The 24,705-nt window shown below is 41.9% G+C and overlaps 1 protein-coding gene across 3 annotated transcripts in view; it reads left to right on the forward strand.

Moving 5' to 3' along the window:
* The window catches only part of Ccdc191 (coiled-coil domain containing 191), a 65,171-nt gene that overhangs the window by 7,625 nt on the left and 32,841 nt on the right, over positions 1 to 24,705 (forward strand). For all 3 annotated transcript variants that reach the window (XM_052740728.1, XM_052740729.1, XM_052740730.1), the window contains exons 3-8: positions 1,494 to 1,635; positions 5,327 to 5,464; positions 6,753 to 6,931; positions 8,543 to 8,766; positions 13,103 to 13,253; positions 23,965 to 24,155. In XM_052740728.1, coding sequence (XP_052596688.1) covers positions 1,494 to 1,635; positions 5,327 to 5,464; positions 6,753 to 6,931; positions 8,543 to 8,766; positions 13,103 to 13,253; positions 23,965 to 24,155 — 1,025 coding nt within the window. The remainder of the gene's footprint in view (positions 1 to 1,493; positions 1,636 to 5,326; positions 5,465 to 6,752; positions 6,932 to 8,542; positions 8,767 to 13,102; positions 13,254 to 23,964; positions 24,156 to 24,705) is intronic.

Here is a 24,705-nt window from a genome sequence, read left to right on the forward strand (position 1 = left end):
AGACAGGGCTTGCCATTACTGAGGCCTTGATGCGGTAACACCCCTGGAGTATAGTATTTGAGAATGGACGTACAAAGGGGTCAGTGTGGTTGACACTAAGTGAGCTGGTGAGACGGAGAGCTAGCTCACAAAGGGGTTAGGGGCTCAGGACCTTGAAGCACACTGTAAGGACTTACCTTAATTCTAAGGAAATACTTAGGTGTTTTATGATATGGCTTCCATTGAAAGCGACCATTTGCTGCTGTAAAGGCTGTTGCAGAAAAGCTGTTAGGAAACTGTCATTCCTTGGACTGAGGTAACAGCTGTGGGGATGATGTGAAGGGGTCAGTTTATGAATATATTTTGAAAATAGAGTCAAAATGTGTATGAGGAGGGGGGAAGGAAGGAGAGAGAACAAGCAAGGAAGAGAAAGGGAGGGAGGGAAGGAGGGAGGGAGAGGCAGAGAGACCGACTTTGGGTTATGGAGACTCCAGAGTTTTCACCTGAAGAACTAACTCATGAGTTGCCGTTTGTCAGGGCTAGTCTGAAGAGTGAGCGCTCAGTAAGGACAAGTGAATGCAGGTTCCTGGGGACACAGACGCAGGGGTTCGCCTGCCAAGTAAAATGTGCCCTACTCTGTCCAAAGTCCAAGATGCTCTGCTCAGCTCCGTCATTCCTTTCCCCGATCCCATGAATTTGGTCATGTCCTTATTAAACTTTTGTTGAGTTAAAACAGTCCAGGTGACCACAGTGGTGGCTGTCTATCTCAATTTTATTGAACCTGTGGTTTGTCTAATACACAGTGGTGGTCCCTGTTAGCTATAGTAATTTGAGGAGTCAGCCTGTGGTTCCTGTTTACTTACAAGTTCCAGTGGCACAGAAATTGATATCAGATGTTTGTTCCAAATTAAGTATTCAGGATTCAGGATCCCATTGCCTATGCCTTAAACAAAAGTTACCCAAAGGGGGACAAAAGAGGTAATAGGATGTGATTAAAGCATGTTACATATGTGTAAATGTGTCATAATGAAACCACTCTTTTTGACAATTAATACATGCTAATAAAAATAAATATTCATCTTATTTATTTAGTGTGTGTGTGTGTGTGTGTGTGTGTGTGTGTGTGTGTGTGTGTAGGCAGATTACATGTATGTGTATAGGTATAGTGGCACATGTGTGGAGGTCAGTTCTCTCCTGCCACCTTGTGGGGTGTGGGGATGAAGCTCAGGTCGTTAGGCCTGTGTGCCAGCACCTCAAATCAACCCTGTTTTCCACTTAGCTAAGCCTAAACAACATTCTTATAAACACCGGGAATGCTGGCTAGAACTGGATGAGCTGCTTCGATTAATTTGACATTACATACAAAACTAAAATTGCCTAGCGTTCCAACCAGAATGGGAAAATTAAAGAATTGTACTAGTTGTTAGAAAAGCAGCTTCTGGAATTCTGTAGCCATGAACAGGTTATTATCATCTGATGAATTTCTTTCTTTTTTTTTTCCTGTTATTTTGAAGAGAGTAGAGAAAGCTTCAGAATTTGCCATTTCAAATACATATTCTGCCAGAAATGCAGATTTACCTGGAAGGCTGTGGCGACATGCAGTAGATCTGGGGACATGCGAGCAAACAGAGTATCATGATGATGTCTACGAAGAAGGTGAGAGGGTGCATTTGCTGGTGTGAGGATGCATTTGCTGGTGTGAGGATGCATTTGCTGGTGTAAGGATGCATTTGCTGGTGTGCGGATGCATTTGCTGGTGTGAGGGTGCATTTGCTGGTGTGAGGATGCATTTGCTGGTGTGATGTTAGCAGTTCTTAAAGCATGACTCAGCACTCACTGCAAAGCGTGGAGTGAGAGCTGCTCTTACCCTCGCTCTGAACCTTTGCTTCTCTACTGCTCTGAAGCTGCTTATTCTGGAGTTAACTCCATTACTACATATAAGGCCATCTGTAAATGCTGTGTGTGTGTGTGTGTGTGTGTGTGTGTGTGTGTGTGTGTGTGTGTGTGTCTGTGTGTCTGTGTCTGTGTGTCTGTGTCTTCATCCTGGTGTCTGCAAGTTTATGAAGATCCTGGAGGAGGCCAAAGGCAATTAGGTTCCCTGGAGCTGGAGACACAGGTGCTTGTGAGCCGCCTGGTGTGGGTGTTAGGAACTGAACTTGGGTCTCTTGCAAGAGCAATCTATACTTTTAACTCTGAGCCATCTCCCCACCCCACAAGGCTGTATTTAAAGCCCACATTGTTTCTTAAATTTGAAGCAGCCACTGGCAGAAGCAGTTTGATATAATAGTTGACTGGAGAGTGGTGTAAGGTATTGGTCCTATGGCACAGACGGTGGCATATTAATTTGATCTGGTAGTCTACTGATGAATAGACCTTGAGTTTATAAACCAGTTTAGTTCCTTGTAAAGAGGCTCTAAAACCATTTTAACTTCCTTGCTCCCTCAAAACTCCCTTAGTTTGCAATTCAACATCTTGATTACTGAGTTACTGAAGAACTGTACCACCTAGGGATTCAAGAGATTCAAGAGGGTGGAACCTGCAAAGGAGACCGGGAAGGAGCATCTCCAGGGAAGCAGGGAAGTCAGAGTACTGTGCCCTGCAAGCCAGCTTCTGTTTGGATTATTTATGTCCCCAGTTATTTCATTTATCTCTTCATTTATTCAATGCATGCATATTAAAATCTTGCTCCACTATATTAGGTGCTAGAAGTTTTGATTATGAACAAGGAAAGCAAAGCTGTGCTTTCATGGAATAAGCACTCTAGTGTGGGAATGAAAAGAATTAAAAACAAATTATCAGGTAGTGATCTATTCAAAGCATCCCAGCTGGAGGGCAAGGTGGTGTCAAGAGCTTAAGGTGTAGACAAGCTTGAAGTACATGAGGAGCTGAAGGAAAGCCTCTGAGCTGGTGCTTCCAGTAGACATGAGCATGAAGGAGTGAGCAGGAGACCCATCACATAGGGCATTTTTGGCCTAGGCAGGAACTTAGATTTTATTCTGATCATAATAGGATGGGATGGAAGTATAAGGGGCCCGTGATTTAAATATAGGAAGAATGTACTATTTCGGGGTGGGGCATGATGGGGAAAGTAAGCAGTGGGTAGCTGCTGGAGGGGTTTGGGAGAGAAGTGATAATTATTAGTCTCAGGTGGTTGATAGTTCCAGAAATATAGGAGATCTGTGCTGTAAGTCTTGCCCACCCTACCTTCCACCCAGTAGCCATACATGATAGTCTTTAAGAGCCCTCAGGAACCCCTACAGTTGAAAGAAATGTTGTCTTACTCCATTCCCCTAGCTTGCTAGCCCGTGGACATTTTTGGTGGGGAGAGGTATTTTGTCCCTACAACACCTGTTGTCCTGAGAAACTACCAGCCCAGAGCAGTCATGCTGTTGTCTGGGCAGGGCATGCTTTACAAAGGTCTGCTTTTGTTCTCTTTCTTCTGCTCCATTAATAGTCCACCATGACTAGTGCTGTGGGGAGCATACTGTGAAAATCTCTGCCTTTGCTTACCCTCTCCATCCAGTGGGAGGAGCTGTATAATATAACTTCCAAAGGAAGTGCTCTTTCTTGGTTCTTTTAGTGCTTCCTAGTAAGCCCTTACTGTGAGTGGCATTTAATAGACCCAACTGGTTTACCTACAGATTATACACATCGAGGTGCACCTTGTTGTACATGGGTTAGTAATTGTCGTATTTGTTATACTTAGTTTCTGCTCTTGTCCCCCTGAGGTACCTTCCATGACCCCCAGTGGATGCTGAAACTGTAGATCATGCCAAGCCCTACAGTATTGTGTCATATGGTTACACACTCATGATAAAATTTACTTCATAAATTAGTCACAGCAATTGATAACAAAATAATAAAACCAATTATAATGTGAATGTCATCTCTTAAAATTCCTTCTTATACTGTACTCACCGCTGTTCTTGTGATGATGTGTGACGATACGGTACCTGAGTGATGGGGTGAAGTGGGGTGATGACAAAAGCATGGGGACAGCATCAGGCTGTTATTTGAGGGCCCTGGAGCACTGTCACTACATTATTGTGACAGCAATCAGTCTAGTAACTGAGATGACAACTAATCTCTAAACTAGCAACAGATAGTGTGTCTGGTGTGCATGTGCTGGACAAAGGAATGACTCGCATCTCAGGTGGAATGGCGTAAGACAGAACACGATTTTATTATACTATTGAAACCAAGTGCAATCCAGAACTTAGTATTTCTGGAATTTTCCATGTGATGTTTTGGGACCTTAGTTGACTGAGGTAACTAAAACTGGAAAATGGAATTACAGATAAAGGGCCACTGTTATCATTTGTTTTCTTCTAGTTTATCTATACTAGACATTTCTTGACTTCAGTTAATATATAGAAATACCTAGTTAGTCAGAACGATGAGATAATAACAATAAGTAATTTAAAAACAAAAACAAAAGTCAGGCATAGTAGCATATACCTTTAATCCTAGTACTGCAGAGGCAGAGGCAGGTGGGTCTGTGAGTTCCAGGCCAGCCTGGTCTACAGAGTGAATCTCAGGTCAGCCAGAGCTACACAGTAAGATCCCCTCTCAAAAGGGGGGAGGTTCTTTTTACTCAGAAACCTACTGTGGCTTCTCATGCTTAGAGTAGTAGACCGAGTACTTAGAATGGGGTCAGGACTCTAAACAAAAGGGTTTGAGCCTCAGGACTTCTTACGTTTGTGACCAGAGTATTATTGTTGTATGGAAGCATGTGAACAGGGTGTTTAGCAGCATCCTAGCCTCGATGCATTGGATACTGTTATCACTTGCCCTCCTTGTGAAAACCAAAAATGACTGTTTCAAACGAGGGCCAAGATCCCCCTCGTTGATAACCACTGCACTCAGCCTGACCTATAAACCACCTCTTCCATCTCGTCTGTCTGTCCCTCGTTTCTCCAGCCACACTGCCCTCGGGACACTCGTGCAGTCGGGCCTGAGCTTGCTCTCCCCCTGCATGGTACAGCATTTCCTTCTGTATCCGTACAGCTCACTCACTCCCTCTTTTGCTCGGATGTCTTCTATTGACCACCCAATTTAAAACCACAACACTTTGTCTCCATCTCTTGTTCCCCTGCGTTGTTTTTATCTTGTTCATTTGTTTTGTCTTTTTCCCTTGATTAGACTGTTAGCTTCATGGTGGTAACATTTCTCTTTCCAGTTTTGTTCCCTATTATATTCCTAATACCTAAAATAGTACTTGTCACATAATGAGTGTTCAAGTAATACTGAATGAATGAATGAATAATGAATGAATGAATGAAAAAAGCAAATAGAGGAAGCCTGTAAGTCACTGAAATACTCAAAGATGTTTTTGTTCTACTGATAGCTCAGGAGCTAGTCAATGACTGGCTAGACAACAGACTTCAACAGGAATTAGCAAGTGATGGAGAAGGAGAAGGTGCCGTGCCAAGCAGCCCTCCGGGGCCAGGTGCCCATGGCCATTTGAAGTATGACAGGTTTGATGGTAAGAACTGATCTGATTCTACTAAGCGTTAACATATAATGAATGTTTCTAAGAAGTGTGTTTTATTGTTTTAAATAATAAATGATGCATTTGGCTTTTGTATGTTTGGTTTATGTTTGTGAGTTTAATTTTTCTTGATTGAGTATAAATCTCCTTTGCTATATCCTTAGTTAGTAAGCTCCTATTGCTTTTTAAAATTAAAATATTCTATTATTTATAATTTTGCCTATGAATTTATATAGCAATTAAAAGTATCTCTTGCCCATTTATCATTAGATAACTATTTACTTTGACAGAGAACACACTTAAACATTCACATATCATTTTATAATTATAAAATGCTTCTTACGTTTTGATTCATTTTCACATATAAGAGAGACTATTTCTCTTCTCAGGATTTTTCCATTCTTTTCCTCTTTTGTACAAATTGTCAGACAAATTAAATAACAGACTTCTAAGGGGTCCTCTATTGTACCTCAAGGGTTTGGGTTTTGTTTTGTCTTTTTTTTTTATTTTTGTTTTCCTCTGAGGATAGGATAACATGGTTATGGTAGGGCAGCTTTCCACACCTGATTCAGACAGGTTTGGTGAAGGCAGCTGATGGCATTCCTCTTGTTAAGACTCCACAAAAGTCCCCCGGCTAGGGCATCAGTCATGAGCTCTGAAAGCTAGAAAACTAACATCACCTAGTCTAACTGATCAGTGTCTGTAGTCATTGGGCAGACACACACTAAACCTATACTGAGTTACTGCTTCACTACTGTTCAAATGGCTTGAAGTTAAAAGACTGGGCATGCCCAGCATGGGTAAGGATGTGGAAGAGCTGGGATACTTCCACGGGACTGGTGGGATGTAAAGTCGCATTCCACTTTGGATGGCAGGTTGACAGTTTCTTAAAATGTGCCCACAGTACAGCCATTCTACAGCTTCTAGTAGAAGAAAATGGATGAAAGCCAGGCCTAAAAGCTAACACATGCTAGGGTAAGAGCTATACCACTGAGCTCTATCCTGGGGTCAGTTGAGGGCTGTTTTTAAGCAAGAGAGTTTTTGAGGTTGTTTAGGTTTTAGATCTGGCTGTGAAGAGGTTCTTAGTGACTTGGGTGAGGGCAATTCCTGATGAATGGAGCTTTGCCCTTTTATCTGAAGGTGATTCCTGAGGGTCACACTCGTCCAACTGGCATTATTAGTTCCTACTTATCAGACCATCTCAGCTTTATATTTTTCAGAATCCTTATGTAAACACAAATATTATTTTTTAATTCCTCTTTTGTTGTTTTTTTACTCCCAGATTTATGTGGCTATTTGGAGGAAGAAGAGGAGAATGCCACCACTCAGAAATTTATAGAGCATCTGCTCCATAAAGAGGTGGTGGATGCTGCAATGGTGGAAGAGCTTGGAAGGAAGGAAAACCAAGGCAAGAGGCAGCAGAAGGACCCTCGTCTTACCATGGAGATGAGACATAAGCAGGTGGGAGGGAAAACAAAATTAAAATGGATAACAGGAAGCAGTCTTTGTGTAACACATTTAATAAGCTTAAATAAAGACTTAGGCTTTATTATGAAAAGGGTGCCATCTGTGGTTTGGTAAGGAAGAATAAAAATAAAATATAAGAACTTCAGAAGAAAAATAATTCTCATAAACTGAGAGTAGGAAACAATTTATTTAAGAAATAACCAAAATTAGAATAATTGATTTTGACCAGTTGAGTACTGAACTAAACTTTATTAGTGTGAATGTGGCACTTCCGATTATAAATATGTAGATTGCATTTGCTCCAATTTGGTCTTTGAATGGTGACATTAATATATTATCATGAATATTCTGCTGGATATTATAAGGATAATTCTTTTCTAGACAACTAAATTCACTCATTTTGTGATTATAATTTGAAAAGGAGGACAGATCTGAATTAAATCTAGTTCAGCTGTTTTGAATTGGAAAGGCATATGGGAACTTTCCTTCCTCCAAAAGGAATAGTAGGTAATAGAGGAAAAGGCAATCTCTGTGTCTTGCAAAAGAGTTTTGGAAACTCAGAATGACCATGCCTTTGCCATATGACCAAGACTAAGACTGAATTGGCTCTAATGTCTACATATGTATGTGCTGTCTTTTTACAGCATTAGCTTTCTAATTACACATTTTGAAAATTCACTGTTTTAAACCATTAAAGTATGGGAATGTTGGAAAAATGGGGAGAAGTACGATTCTGGTTTGATAGAAGGAAGGAGAGAAGTTTCAGTAAGACATATGCCTATTGCCTACAAGTTTTAGCCACAACTGGAGGGTGAAAAGGAGTAAAGTTAAGAGGGGAGCCAGGAGCTGAAGACTTAGTTTTGAAGAGGATGAATGTGCTTATTTAGAATTATCCACAAAGGTCTTGTTTTTAATTTCCAAATGTGACCACAATTCCTGGTGTACTTAAATAAAGATAGATATGAGGAGAGCCTTGTAGTGTTCTTTAAGGCAGTAGATTTTATTTTATCCTGCAGAGTGTAGTCACCATAATGTATCACTGTGTTTTCCTAAATGATTGTTAAAGTACAGAGCCCAGAGGAAAGTAGTCTTCTATATACACAGGACAAGTTTGAGAATGGGAGATCATTTCTCAATAGGAATCCAAAGCTTGGGCTCTGACCCCTTCCTTGCACTCAGCTTTTCCATCACACAGGTCCTCCCAGATGCTGAGAGTCCTCTTCATCTAACTGTTTGTAGAACTTTGTATTGGTTTTCGCCCAAGAAGCAAATGAGAGGCTGGAGAGATGGCTCAGAGGTTAAGAGCACTGGCTGCTCTTCCACAGGACCTGAGTTCATTTCCCAGCAACCACATGGTGCTCACAGCCATCTATAATGAGATCTGGTGCCCTCTTCTGGCATTCAGGTATACATACAGGCAGAATACTGTGTACATAATGAATAAATAAATAAATAAATAAATCTTTAAAAAAAAAGCAAATGAACTGCTTTATTTTCCAATAAACAATGGGGTTCTGGGTGGGAATGTTTCAAACTGGTTGTGTTCTGAACTTCAAAATGTATCCTACGTGTTTGCCTATCTGTTCTACTTGTGGCTTTTCTAAGGTAAAAGAAAATCGCTTAAGACGTGAGAAACAAGTGGAGTTCCAGAGAAAGGAGAATGCCCTGAAGAAAGCAGCCTTCTTGGAGGCTCAGTGTCTAGTGCAAGAAGAGAAGAGAAGAAAGGCTCTGCTGGCCAGGAAAGAGAAGGAGGGGATTCAGAGAGAGATGGTCAAGCTGCGGAGGGAGATCCTGGAGAGAAGGCGTACCGTGGAAGAAGCATGGAAAACGTAAGCCGGTGGGATGAGCAGTGTGGAGGATGTCTGTTCTAGCAAACCTGTCAGAAATGCTGTCAGGTGTTAAAAATGTTCTAACATTGCAAACACTAAACACAAAAGAAGAGAACACAATCTTAACAAGTTACTTTTATTTCTCCATGTTTTCTCCTGATTGTGATCCCCTTACATGCTTAATTACAACCACCAAGTACATTTAATTGGTTATTCTGCTGTACCAAACATGCCTGGAGTCCTGAAATGTATGTATTATCTCACTGCATTTCTGTACCATAATGTATGATGGTCTTGACGAATATCGCTAAGCACTTTGGCTATTTAAAATATTTTGCCAGTAGGGCTAGAGATATGGCTCAGTGGTGAAAAGTACCTAATATTTTTCTGGAGGACCTGAGTTCACCTTCCAGAACCTACCTTAGGTGGCTCACAACTACTTCTTAACGTCAATACCAGGGAATCTGATTCCCGCTTCTGGCCTCCACAACCACTGCACTCACACACATAAACCCACACATAGACTCACATACACATAATTAAAAATAAAATAAATCATTTAAAAAATTTACTAATATAATAATGCAGTGGACATCTTTATCCCTAGAGCATTGTCATTCCTTTGAATTATATATAATATATATATATAATATACATATTTATGTATATTATATATATATATGTGTGTGTGTGTATGTATGTTTTGTTTTTTCAAGACATGGTTTCTCTGCATAGCTTTGACTGCCCTAGAACTTGCTTTGTAGCCCAGGCTGGCCTCGAACTTAGAAAGATTCACCTGCCTCTATCTCCCAAGTGCTGGGATTAAAGGTGTGCACCACCACTGCCCAGCCTGAGTTGTATTTTTAGGATAAATTCTTTTGAGTGTAATTAGTGGGTTAAATGGTATAGATCTTTTTGTGACTCTTAAAACATTGCCAAATTACTTTGAAAATCAGTTGTACTTGTTTACAGCGTCACCAGCTGTGGACCAGTTCACCACACTCTTCTCTGTATTGGAAGTATCATTTTCAGTATTTTTTTTCATGTTTAATAGGCATCACAGTAACTGGTTTGTATTTATTTGGTTGCATAAGATTTTTAAAGGTGTAACATATTTCCTTATTCCTTTTGTGGGGTTAGTAATTGCCCCCTGTCCTATTGTGAATTGCACTAGGGTCCTATTTTCTGATGATCATACAGCAAGTCGTTGCCTTACTAATAGAGAAGAAGACTATCTAACATAAGAGGAAAGTGACAATAACCCTCACAGGATGTAGTATGTTATCTGTCCTCATGCAGAAAATGAGCTTCACAGGTGAAGTAACTAATGTATTTATTCTGAGAAATAGCACTGATGCATGAACTGCAAAAATCTGCCAGCAACGTGACTCAAGTGTCTGAATACTCAGAGAGAGAGCCAGAGAGACACATTAGGTAATCGGTCCACCCCCATCAGCCCACACAGTGTCCCCCTGTGTTCTTGATTGCTCTCATTCTGCCCAATTTCAAACAGCTCAGCAGTGGACGTGTGCTCCTCTCCCTCAAGTGCCAGGCTCAGGCCTCCTCCAAATGCTGCTCTTTGCAGAAAGCAATCACCAGTGTTTTAGTGAGTTCTCACTAAGGTCAACTCTGTTCTTCAGACTGTTCCCAAGCCTTGAAAAAATAGGCTGACCTAAAATAAATTGTGAAAACAAGTCACATTTGATGGTAGCAGAATTCTCTGTTCAGTTCACAGTGGGCACTCAACACATGTCCACTGGCCAGTCATTTCCTATCAAAGTTAAGTCTTACCCGTGGTTACAGTGAACTTTCCAGATAGCAAATTGGCAATAAATAAAGAGTCATCAAGTGGTATTTTCCTTTGACCTGGAAATTCTAGGTCTAGGAAAATTGCCCTAAGAACTGATCAGTAATGCAAAGATTTTTATATAGTAATAACTAAAATAGCATTATTTACAGGAATAAACAACAAATGCTACAAAATTATTAGATAATGGCTGTACAGTCCAACAGATTGGCATGTTATTGTTCATTTCTGTGTGGAAATATGAATGGCTCTTCTGCCTCTCCAGTTTTCACAGTTAAACGGATACTATCTTCATGATGGCTTAGATATCCTGGTGTTATTTTAAAACTCAGACCCCTGTTCTGAAACTCTGTTATGTGTTTACTTATTGACTTCTGGTATTTGCATCTCACCAAAGGCCTTGCATTTGGAATCTGCCACTCCATCCCAAGTCCTAGAACTGTATTTATTTAATGCCCCCTCCAAGACATGACTAGACCCATCCAGTATAATATTATTACAGAACTAGTATTTTGGGAAGATCCAGTAAGGTTTTTTTGTTGATAGGTATTTTTCTTTTTTCTTATTTGTATCCTAAATCTGCTTTACAACATAAAATATTTCCTTAAAGAGATTTATCAATTACAAAAGGAAAAAACAATAGCTTTGGTGATAGAGAGATGGGTCAGCAGTTAAGTGTACTTCTTGATCTTCCAGAAGACTGGAGTTCAGTTCCCAGTACCCACATTAGAGTGTTTCCTAACCACTATAACTCCAGTTCCAGAGGATCTGGTGCCTTCGTTGAGTCTTTGAGGGCACCTGCATGCATGTGGCATAAACTAACACAGATACATAAATAAAATGAATTTTGAAAATAACAATAGACTTATACTAGATAATCAACCTTAGATAATCAGTGAATCAGGCAAGTATTAGCAATAAGTCATAATATTATGTGCCCTCATATAATACTTGAAAATGAATGACACAGTGTCTGTATTTTGGATTCTTCTCAACTTGAATTTCTACAACTGTAAAGTTCCTGAAAGTCTAGGTGATTGCCTGAGTTTTCATAGCTAATCTGGGATTCCTCACCATTTGTTCCACCTCATTAATAGTACATGGTTTATGTGTATACATCTGTAATTAACTCCAATAAAAAGACTATATTAGGAGCTGGGGGTAGCTCAGTTGGTAGAATGCTTGCCTGACATGCACAAAGCTCTGGGTCTGATCCCCAGCTCCATATAAAAGTAATGGCATATGCCTGTCACTCTCCATTTGGAAGTGGAGGCAGGAGGATCAGGAGTTCAAGGACAGCCTGGGCTACATGAGACAGTCTCTAAAAAAGGGAGGTGGTCTGGGGAATCTTATCCAAGCAAGCACACTTGAGTTGGAAAGTGAAGAGGATAGTCTGCGGGGAAAGGGGGATGAAAGCTAGGAAGAGTCTCTAGATTCTGTGCTCTCCTTAGTAATTTTTTATTCTATTAATGTTTCTTCCTGGAAAACATGTAAAAGCCCGTGATAGGAATCTCATTCCTTTTTTTACTTAAGGATCCATTTAACCCTCTAATAAGAAGAGATAGGGTCTGGGAAGATGGCTCTGGGGGGAAATACATTTCATAAGCCTGACAACCTGAGTTCAATCCCCAGAACCAACTAAAAAGCTGGGTGCTGTTAGGAGTTGTTCTGGATCCCGTAGAAAGAGACCAGCACTCCAATTGAAGTGTCTGGGCGAGACAACCTCTAATCTTGGTCAAGAAATAAGGTCTACTTAGAAGAGTGGACACACTGAACAGGAAATACATTTGGATTTTATTCTAACTCAGGTGGTGACTATGTCTTTTCCCCATTGGCTGGGGTCCAGCTTCACAATCTTATTACCCATTCAGTAAAACCTTTGTTTAAAACCTTTACACAAAAGCTTTACTGGATAGGGAGGATCAAAACATTTGCATAAAAGTATTACAAGGTGGGGGAGATAAAAATATTTTAATACCTTGTCCTAAAGGAAAGTTTTTCTAGTATTTGAGAGGAAAGACTCATAATTGATATTTCTAATCCCAGCACTCCTACAGCAAGATGGGGACCAAAGACAGGACAGACACCCTGAGTAAGAAACAAGAGAGACCCTGCCTCAAAACAAAGTGGGAGAGAACCTCTCTCTCTCTCTCTCTCTCTCTCTCTCTCTCTCTCTCTCTCTCTCTCTCTCTCTCACACACACACACACACACACACACACACACACACACACACACACACACACACTAAATTTTTTAGAAGGAAAAAGAAAGCTCACATCTCCATTACAGAGTACTTTGTAAGTATTGACAGACTTTGATCAGTGTATATAGCTCGGTGGTAATGTAACAGAAATGCTCCATTGAAGCATCTACTGCGCTGTTGTCAAAGTACTTCATGATTTTATTTTGTTTACATTTTTTTAAGTCACCTTACTCTGGAATGTTCAGTGTTCATTCATTCTAATATAGTAGACTGTAATTACTCATTATTAACTTTAATGACTATTTTAAAAATTGTTACTAATAGAGAGAAAAAAAGGCAGGAAGATTCTCAGAGGAATCCAGAAGAAAAAATGGTGGAGAGTGCTCACATTCATCTGAGTGAGGAAAAAGTTGCAAAAGAAAGAAAAAGAAAACTGAGAGAGATACTAATCCGGACTTTCAAGGAAAATCACCAGGTGAGAATTACAGTGCCTCTCTGTTTAGCATCCTGTAGCATGAATGACAAAACGCTCCATCACAGATGGAATGAAGTATGCTGCATATGCTGGGTCATGCCTGTCATCCCATCTCTTGTGAGGCTGAGGCAGAAGGATTACTACAAGTTCAAGGTCATCTTGGGCTACATAGTGAATTCAAGTGTAGTTGGAGCTCCGCGGTAAGACCCTATCTCAAAAAATAAGAGACAGAGAAAGTGGGAGAGAGAATGCTAAGTCCTTGAGAGGGAGAGGGAATGCTAAGTCCATGAGAGGGAGAGGGAATGCTAAGTCCTTGAGAGGGAGAGGGAATGCTAAGTCCATGAGAGGGAGAGGGAATGCTAAGTCCATGAGAGGGAGAGGGAATGCTAAGTCCATGAGAGGGAGAGGGAATGCTAAGTCCATGAGAGGGAGAGGGAATGCTAAGTCTATGAGAGGGAGAGGGAATGCTAAGTCTATGAGAGGGAGAGAATGCTAAGTCCATGAGAGGGAGAGGGAATGCTAAGTCCATGAGAGGGAGAGGGAATGCTAAGTCTATGAGAGGGAGAGAATGCTAAGTCCTTGAGAGGGAGAGGGAATGCTAAGTCCATGAGAGGGAGAGGGAATGCTAAGTCTATGAGAGGGAGAGAATGCTAAGTCCTTGAGAGGGAGAGGGAATGCTAAGTCCATGAGAGGGAGAGAATGCTAAGTCCTTGAGAGGGAGAGGGAATGCTAAGTCCATGAGAGGGAGAGAGAATGCTAAGTCCATGAGAGGGAGAGGGAATGCTAAGTCCTTGAGAGGGAGAGGGAATGCTAAGTCCATGAGAGGGAGAGGGAATGCTAAGTCCTTGAGAGGGAGAGGGAATACTAAGTCCATGAGAGTTCATCTTAAATACCTAGACCAGCTGCACTGTTTGTTCCCTCTGCCTGCTGACTAGCCCACTGCTCAGTGTATCAGATCCGTATTCTGAAATGTTCTTCCAAGCTGTAGAGGTGTTGGGTGAGATCCCAGGAAACCGAGAGCTATGCTTAGGATTCCTTCTGAATAACATCTTTGGCATAGCTGTTTTTTTCTCTTGATTTTGAGACAGGGTTTCTCTGTTTAACTGCCCCGGCTGTCCTGGAACTCACTTTGTAGCCTAGGCTGGCCTTGAACTCACAGAGATCTGCCTACCTCTGCCTCCCAAGTGCTGGAATTAAAGGTGTACTGGAATAGCATTTAACTACTGCCCTTTGGCTGTTTTGAGCACCAGGCTTCTACTTTGACAGTCTTAAGGACATTTGTTTGGGTTATGCAGTCAGCACAGGAACAAGTCAGTCTCTGCTGTTTGGGATCTGAAATCCAAACGTGATGATAACTTGGGTCCCTTTTCTCACTAATGACTGATCTACCTTTTATTTTTCCTTTCTTTTCCTTTCTTCAGAAGAATTTTTATTGAAACAATATCTAATGATTTTTCTAAGCTTTTAAATTTTTATTTTTATTCCAAAGAGACGGTTTTATTCCCATAGTAGATAGGTGAATGATCTATTCAAGGAAGGTTACTTAGTCCCACTTAATGAGGCCTATGTCCTTTGCACCCATAACTAACTTTATTTTGACAAATACCTATGTTCTATGTCAGTTACTTTAGAATTGTGTGACCAAAATACCTGATAGAAAAATAACGTGAAGAATGGATGGTGGTTTCAGGAGATCAGTCCATGATCCCGGGCTCTAAAGTAGAGCATCACGGCAGCAGAAACATTGGGTGGAGGACAGCTGTTTACAGCACAGAAGACAGGAAACAAAGCCAACTAGAAAGTGGCTAGAGATGTGCCCTCAACATCCTGCCCTACTGACTTATTTCTCCATCTAGGCCCCCACTCCCAAAGCTTCCAGGACCTCCCAAGATAGCACCACCAGCTATGGACCAAACATTTGGAACATGAGCCTCTGGGGGACATCAGATTCAAACCATAACAGTTTCTTGGGTTATTTAAGCAGCTTTTTCAATGAAAGGCAATTGATCAAAATATGAATTAGGGATTATAACATTTCATATAAAATGAATTACTTGGCAGATTTGTAAATGAGATGGTTGGATGAGAAAAGATAAATATGTATATTCTCTGGCGCCCACAACACCTACAGTAGGGCCTTAGGCATTGCTAAAATTCATGAAAGTAAATAGGATGAATACATAAATGAGTGGATTTAACAAGAGAGAAAAGAGTGTAGGAAGATGCTGAGGAGCTTGATAAATGTAGGAATAGACTGACTTATAAAGGCCCTGAAATCAATAACAGGAATTTGTGATATGCATAACTAAGATAAAAGGAAAAAAGGAGTCAATATGAGTTATTAAAAGATGGACATAGTTTATGGTGACATCCTTGACTGATGGGAAGGAAGTTGTCATTATTCCAATATTAAAAATTTAATCAGTTTTAGTTTCAGAACTAGAAGGAAGTGTTAAGAGTTAGGACTAGTATTTGAGAAAGTCCAGGCTGGAGAGATGGCTCAGAGGTTAAGAGAAAGACCGACAAGGACTCTTAGATTCTGCATCCTTCAAGAGATAGGTGTAATTAGTGTACGCTTCTAGAACAAAAGTAAGGATTGCTAATGAAAAATAGGAAATGGGCTAAGCATGGTGCCTCACACCTATCCCAGCCCTTGGGAAGCAGGAGCAAGTGGATTCCTGAATGTGAGACCAGCCTGATATACATACTAGGACAGCCAGGGCTACACACACATACGCATACACACACACACACACACACACACACACACACACACACACACACACACACGCGCGCGCGCGCGCGAACTGGAGTTTACAGACAGTTGTGAGCCACCATGTGGGTGCTGGGAATTGAAACTGGGTCCTCTAGTAGAGCAGCAGTCCATGCTCTTAAACACTGAGCCATCTCCCCAGACTCTGTATGTGTTTTAGATATAATAAATGTTTTAGATAGAACTACAGAGTTAACAATAACAAAACTAATAACCAACCTAAATCTGATTGCTTTATTTCAAAAGGACATGTCAGTGTATTTGAAAAGTAAAAGTGACAACATTTGAATGAATGGTTCTTGTTTTGCCACAGATTTTTTTTTCTTTCTCATACATTAAGGTTCTATTTTGAAGGTTGATTTTGGTGCACAGAAAAGTTACAAAAATTATGTGGACAGTTTCAATCCCTGTCACCAGCCATTTCCAGTATTGAGCAAGTCTAGTGCTCAATCTAGGAAACTGGTACCACTGAGAGAGACCCTGTTAGAACGTCACCCACTTGGTGTATGTAAGTATTGATTTTATTCAGTGTGGGCTCACCAATACTTATTTTTCTCTGGGTTATGGTATTCTCTACTTTGTAGCTTAAGGATCTCATCTTTGGCCTTTGAAATAGCTTTCTGCCCTTTCTGCCCTTTCAACCATTTCCATTTCTTTCTAGGCAGTTTTTAATGGCACCACAGGATACTCCAGGTCTATTTTTTTTTTTTCTGCCATAGTGCTGAAATCAACACTTGTACATAGAATCCTGGTTCCTTTTACAAGAGAATGATCTTTAGACACCAACCCTATTGTGCACACTGCCTGGAGGTGGGGGCTATTTCTGTCCCTTCTTAGCACATAGAAGAAGGAACTCTACCTATGTCTACTAACCCGTGCTTGCTCGTACCTTCTGTTTATGTCTGTCTGTATATATATTACATACATAATTTAATACCTCTAATTCCAGCACAGCAGTATAGTATAGGGATGAGTGGCATGTCATTCCCCCCCCCTCCACCCTTATTTGTAATTTACGTCTGGACTGTCTAATTGGTATTCATCATTGTGAAGCCGTGGTATTTTCAGTGTAGCCGAGGTGACTCTCCCCACATCATACCTCTTTCCCTGACAGTAAGAAAGCTGGCCCGTTATATACATTCTGTTGACTTGTAGTTAAGGCTTACTTTGCTATAATGTAGTTGGAGAATTGCTAATCCAAGAGCTGGGTATGATGAGGCACACATATGTTCTCAACATAGGGAAGGTGGGGTAAGAGAATCAGGAAGTTAAGGCCATGTTGTGATATGTGGTGTGTTAGAGGCCAGCCTGGACTGTGTAAACTCTTACTCCCAAGCAACTATGGGAGCATATCTAACTACAATACAATATTTGTGTATTGTTTACTTTAGCCTTACAGTTTTCAGTCAAAATATTATTTCCCAACTTCGTTCAGGTTCTTCTCTTCCCCTTCAGTGTGGCTGCGTTTTTTATTATGATATGGGTCTTGAACCTCTAACTTGGTATTTCTGCAGTGTATTCCGAAACCCAGTAAAATCTACCTACCTGACTCCTCACCTTTACACAGACATAACTGGAAATAGTCTTTTGTTAAATTCCAGTACAGGTCTAGTTCTAAAAGAGCCCAAAGCTGCCTTCACCAGCCACACGATGAATAAGAGGAAAATGTCCTTTGACTCACATCAGGGCAAGAAAACAGCCTGTGTACTCAGAATGTTCCACAGCACACACCTGATAGAGATACTCATAGAGAATATTATCGGGGGCTGGAGAGATGGCTCAGTGATTAAGAACACTGGCTGCTCTTCCAGAGGACCCGGGTTCAATTCCCAGCACCCACATGGCAGCTCACAACTGTCTGTAACTCCAGTTCCAGAGGATCTGACACCTTCACACCAATGCACATAAAGTAAATTTAAATAAATTTAGGAATATTATCAAGAAGACTTTATGGAATCTCTTTCTAAGAGTTGTTCCGATATAGGTCTCTATCGTTTTTTGTGCCTTGATTCTGGGTTTTAGCTGTATCATTTAGTTAGTTAGTTAGTCTTGTGTTTTTTGAAACAGATTTTCATAGCATGGCCCAGACTGGCCAGCAGCTTGCTATGTAACCCAGGCTGGGCTCAGACTCAAAGCTGTCCACTTGCCTCGGCTGCCCTAGTGCTGGTGGGCCGTATAATTAATAGACTTCGGAGAGATCTGGCCTCTTACCGGTGCACACGTTCAGGTCAGCACTTATTCGCGTCATTCCTCCCGTTCCTCAGCTTTCCTCTTCACTCTGTCAGGACTTGTTTTTGGATAGTAACTTTCCAGTAGAGCCAATCCTATTTTCTCTTTGATCTGGCAGTGAAATCTCTTAGGGAGATTCAGCAATTCACGTGTCATAGCTAATTAGCAGACACAACATGGGATTAACTATGAAATTCTTAACACTGTTTGGAAAGTGCCTTCTTAATTCTCTATTCTGAAATACATTTTTGTTTAATAAGATTAGAAACTCTGTGATCCCTTCTGCTTGGGAAAGTGGCCGAGAACAATGGAACATGGGGTGATATTAGCCTAAATCTGCGTTCTCTGGGGAGAAGGTTTTGATTTTCGTATTTGGTTGGGTTTTTCTGCTAGAGGGTAAGATAATAATGACCCACAGGAATCATTGTTAATATTATGCCTGTGGCGTAGAGCCTTCCAAAAATCCATCCTAAACTAGACCAAGAAAACATGGTGATATGGGGGTGGGGAGGGCTCTGCATTTTTTCTCCTGGCAGGATGCTGGAAACTGTAGTTAAGTACCTCATTTATACAGCATGGTTCCTTTCCAGAGACCTTCCTGTTATCAGAATGCCTACAGAGCACCACAGCAAAACCATTTCTGAAGTGGCACGGCCACGGCCCTCTGCCGTGTCGGGGAGGGGCCTCTTTGCAAATCAAACTGTAGAGAAAGAGATGCCAAGACATATGGGAAGTGGGTGGAGACTGGTGAAACTCTGCCCCCTAGGTTTATTGCCAAAAGCACTATGTGGGATACATTTTATAAAGTGTTTGAGACAGGTATGCATTACTTTAATATAGCCAACTTTATAGAAAACTTCCCACTAAAATTTTATCAATTTTGACAGAGTTTTCTTTCTTGTTGTCATTTTTCATCATGGCCAAGCCAGTTTGCCCATTCTCATGAGGGGATGGAGTGTAGAGCCAGTGTTAGGCCCTTAAAAGTGCTCTAGGCCCAGAGGTTCCTATTTTCAGCAGTGTTTGTTCCCAGTGCTGGATCTTGGACCCAGGGCCTCATACATTCTTGGCAGGTACTCTACCAATACTTATTTTTCAATATGTTTGGTTTTGTTGTTGTTGTTGTTGTTGTTGTTGATGTTTGTTTTGTTTTTTGAAAAAGATACTGATTAAATCTTGCTTTTAAAGATTAAAGGGAAAGCCTATGCCATACGTCCAGGCCATTCTCTCAAAGTTTACAAAGTAGAATAATTTTTCTTGAACACTATACATTTCTGGTGAATACTTGTAAAAATCTCCTGTGGGTGAGGACAGTGGCATCACTCATTCATTGTGTTGTTGCTGGAGCACCCTGGAGCTGAAACAAGCATTTGCCTGGTGTCCTCTGAGAGAAGATGTGCTTGTAGCATAGTTTGTGTGTGTGAGTGCCCAGGTCTGGAGAACATGAAACAGAAAATAGGGACTGATGGAGAGATGAGAGCATCTCAAAGGAAAAGAAAAGGCCACAAGGAGCAGCAGCCTGTCTTCCCTAAAGACTTTGTGGTATCCTGAGATGTAGTCCAGGCTATGCTGGGAAAAAAAAATGTTCCAGTGTCTGATGTCTGGTCTTTATTTTTAAACTCTGCAGGTGAGGGAAAGGTGCAGGAAGACAGACAGAGCTGTTGATTTGCGAAAGTGTTGATAAGTTGTAAAGCTGAGTGAAGGCTTATTTTTTTGCTGTACTTTTGGATATACTTGTTAAATTTCTGAAACTAAGGGTTGTAAAAAAGTTTAAAAGAAGAAAGAATGAAATTGAATGTAGAAATGTCTCCTGGTGGAGGTGGTCAGACTTTAGGCCTCTGGAGTTTTTCAGGCACCTGACAGCTTTCTTTTCTTTGGAGGGTGGGGGCAAAATGATGAAGAGTAGGAGTGCATAGGTCACAGGGCGCTTGGTTTCCATCCCAGAATTCAAGGCTGGCCCCTCCCACTGCAGGCTTCCCTCGCTGTGGTGAAGATCCCGTCGAGCACCGGTTCTGTGTAGCTCCTGTGTGCGTTCTTCTTACAAACAGTGCTCCCCGAAGGAAAACAAGGCACTGAAGATTTCTTCAGTTGCAGCATGGAATGTGTTCCTTTCACACTGGGAGCAGAAAGGAGTCCCTAGGGCGTTCCTGGGAGGGCAGCCTTCTTCCTGACATTTGAACCTCAGCCAAGTCCCCTAGACTACCGGTTGCAGCACAGTTAGTTCCATTCAGCAAAACTAAATTGTAAACTTGTTGACATTTTTGTCCTCTTTACAATTCATTGTTTATTTTTCCATGACAGAGAATTTTGATGCAATTATCAGCGAGCTTTCTGACAAAAGGGAAGTAGCTGAAGAATTTTGATGAGTTACCCACTTCATTAATCAGAACAAGCATCTCTAGTGACAGGGTTAGAATTACAATGAAGATTAGATAGCAAATTGCTGTTCCACCTAGTGTCAATCATCCGCAGTGACAGCAGTGTGATTACACATCAGGGAAGAGCTGCTCTTGCCAACAGAACGAGGGCAACTCCAGTGCAGGTAATAAATTTAGCAGGGTGGGCTGTCATTTCTTCTCTTGAGTGGAATCCTTAAAAACCAAATGCTGTCTTGTGGAAGATTTTAAGGGGGAGACAGCATTTCACTTTAAAACTTCCTCTCACATTGTAGTATTGTATTTGAACAATTATTATAGATGCACACTTAGGTACAGCTCATCCCCAGTCATTTTCCCTGGTTCATTTACCATACCAAGCATATCACTGCAGCTTGATAAAGAGATGGTAGAAGCTAGGGGAGAATGCGTGATTACATTTGGAAACCATCAGCAAGAAAAATCAGATACAGAAATGAATGCAGTAAGAAAGAAAGACAGAGAGGCCATGCTGGTTCCATGGCTAGGTAAACGTTGGAATTCTCCTGGCTTAAACAGAATGCACTCCTCTTCCAACTCAAGTGTGCTTTTTAATAGCTCTTGTTACAAAGAGTAAAGGGCTAGAGCACCACTGTCGTTCTAGACTAGTGGTTCTCAGCATGTGGGTGAAGACCCCTTTGAGGGTGGCATATCAGATATTTACATTACAATCCATAGCAGTAGCAAACTTACAGTTATGAAGTAGCAGCAATAATTTTATGGTTGGGGGTCACTACAACATGAGGAGCCATATTAAAGGGTTGCAGGATTAGGAAGGTTGAGAACCACTGTTCTAGACTGAACTGATGAGGAGAAGCAGACAGTTTCCTGGGGCTACAGAGGGTGACCTTTAATCCTCATTGTCACCTTGCCTGGGCTTAGAATCACCTAGGAGACACACCTGGGAGGGAGTGTGCAGAGAGGTTTACGGGAAGAGGGAAGAGCCATCCCAGGGACTGTCCCAACCAAATCAAAGGGAGAAAGCCAGCTTAGATAGCATTTATCCCTCCCTGCCTCCTGACTGTGGGCACAATGTGCAACTGCCCCAAACTACAACTACTGCAAGACCTTTGTAGCTGTCACCCTTCCCCTGTCTTGATAGACTGTATACACCCTTGGACCTAGGGCCCAGATAGAGACCTTTGTGTCTGTCACCCTTCCCCTGCCTTGGTAGACTGTATACACCCTTGGACCTAGGGCCCAGATAGAGACCTTTGTGTCTGTCACCCTTCCCCTGCCTTGGTAGACTGTATACACCCTTGGACCTAGGGCCCAGATAGAGACCTTTGTGTCTGTCACCCTTCCCCTGCCTTGATAGACTGTATACACCCTTGGACCTAGGGCCCAGATAGAGACCTTTGTGTCTGTCATTCTTCCCCTGCCTTGATAGACTGTATACACCCTTGGACCTAGGGCCCAGATAGAGACCTTTGTGTCTGTCACCCTTCCCCTGCCTTGATAGATTGTATACACCCTTGGACCTAGGGCCCAGATAGAGACCTTTGTGTCTGTCACCCTTCCCCTGCCTTGGTAGACTGTATACACCCTTGGACCTAGGGCCCAGATAGAGACCTTTGTGTCTGTCGCCCTTCCCTTGCCTTGGTAGACTGTATACACCCTTGGACCTAGGGCCCAGATAGAGACCTTTGTGTCTGTCACCCTTCCCCTGCCTTGGTAGACTGTATACACCCTTGGACCTAGGGCCCAGATAGAGACCTTTGTGTCTGTCACCCTTCCCCTGCCTTGGTAGACTGTATACACCCTTGGATCCTGCCTCAAGTTCCTGCCTTGGCTTCCCTCAACGATGGACTGGAACTCGTAAGCCAAATAAGCCTTTCTTCCCCTAAGTTGCTCTCGTTCATGGCATTTATCACAGCAACAGAAAACAAGCTAGCACTGAGAAGCTTTTTGTGAAGCCAGTTCTCTCCTTTTGGGGAATCTAGAATGGAACTCGCCTTGTCCGGCTTACAGGATAAATGTCTACCAGCTGAGGCATCTCACTGGCCCCAGCCTTTTATTTCTCTCTCCTATTTCCCTATAACCTTCCAAAAGTAGAGATTGTTTCTTCAACAACTTTGTGAGAGTTCCCAAACGGAAGCACAGTGGCAAGTGTTTAGTAAATGTCGAAATAGCATCCCTTACGTATTTTTACAAGAAGAAGCTGTGAGTTAGGCTCAAGGCTTCGAAACCCGTCCTTCCCAGGAGAGCCGCTTCTTGGGACATTGCTTTCCAGTTGACCTCACACTTGGAGCTCCCGTCATGTTGGCATTCCCAGTTAAGGGTACCGTCCCCTTCTCTCGGGACTGCCACAGTCTCGTGGACATCGGAAAACTTGAGAGTCTGATAAAGTGTTGGGGGGTGCCTTGGCTGAAAGATGCAAAGCTTGCTCTGGAATACAGTGGAGGAGTACTCCAGTTGAGGAAGAGCTGGCCATAGGACTATCTGTGGGAAATAAGTGCTGAAGTAGGCAGAGAAGGGGCAGAAAAGAAAGACAGAGAGTTTAATCGGAAGAGATGGGAAAGTGTGACATAGTGCTGAGGCTAAGAGATGACAGTAGATTCATCAGATTGATCGAGAAAGAACAGAATGTTTTCATGAGGATAGAGTATATAGACGAGGAGTGAGTGGCAGTGGTTTTCTCCTTAGACCTGGATCATGAGTGAAGTACTCCCTGAGGACTTCGTTAGGGGTGGTGGACCTTGTCTAATTTGCTATTGGCTGCATAGGCACATGATGGCCTGGACAGCTCTAGGCCTTCTCCTCCAAACCCCAATAACATGATTAGTGGTAGCCCAGCGAGGCTTGTCATTTTTAGATGCCTTGTTTTCAAGGAACAGAGACCCCATTCTGTTCCCCTGAGAACTCCCATGTTCACTCATGAAGGACATGAGTAGTGCTCAAGACAGGATTGAACTAAAGGCTTACTATTTGAAGCTCAAGATAAAGCCTTGCGTGGCAGATCATGTTGGAATCAGCTCTCTCAAGCTTCTCAAGGCCTCTAGTTCATGTCTAAGATATGACCTGCTATCCCAGTTTACCACAGAACCAGTGCCCTGTGATGAGAATTAAGTATTTCAGTTTAAGTCATGGAACTGTGGGTACCTCTGATGCCTGACTTAAATATTTCTCATTCCTATAAGCATGAAAGAATTGAGCTTTGTTCCATTCCGTCAGAATCACAGGTAACAGATTTGTTCAGACAAGTGTGATGAGAAAATCCGAGGACAGGGCTGTCAATGTGGCATATTTCAAACACAAAAGCTGATTGGTGGTGATTTTCCAAATGTTTCCACTTCAGTGTCAAAAACGGTATTTCTCTGCCTGGCACAAGCTGATTCTGGATCATAGGATTAAGCTGGGGAAAGCTGGGACCCTGTCTGACTGGAAGCTTCAACTGAAGGTCCTGCGAGCCTGGAGAGACTATACACGATCCCAGAAGATGGAGCGGGAGACCCAAGCCTTGAAAAATGACCTTAGGGAAGAGAACAGGTACATTGCTTCAACCCTAGAAATCCTCCTGGTGTGCTTATCTAGGGCATCTTCCCTCTGAAGAGGCCGAAAATCAGCTCCAGAAACACTGTCCTCTACAATCAGCTAGGATACAGTGGTCTGTTCTCCTGTTTTACCCCAGCTAGAGAGACTTAACTGAAAATGAGAAGCAAAGCGGTTATCTGATTAAAATGTACCGATGAATCTCGTTCCCTTTCTGTAAAGGAAAGATTGGGCTTCCTTTGCTAGGGAACAGCACTGCACCTTGTACCATCTCACAGTTCTGAAGAGGGAGTTTGCTTCATATGCCAATAATTCTCATTGATAGAATTGCTGTCTGCACATAGAATGTTAATTAAGGACGCAGGGAACATCCATCTGGGAGGGCCAACCTGCCAAGAGTGATTCCTCCCACACTGCTGTCTTTTGTTCCACACCTTATTTAGAGGGTTCTGACGCTTTTAGATCAAGTCCCTCTTTGCTGGTGCTGTGTCACACAGAATTTATTGTCAAATAAAGCTTCTTTTATCTCATTATCTTAAAATGAAAT

Source organism: Peromyscus californicus, unplaced genomic scaffold (genome assembly GCF_007827085.1).
Source record: "Peromyscus californicus insignis strain IS unplaced genomic scaffold, ASM782708v3 Scaffold_16__1_contigs__length_79575227, whole genome shotgun sequence".
NCBI lineage: Eukaryota > Metazoa > Chordata > Mammalia > Rodentia > Cricetidae > Peromyscus > Peromyscus californicus.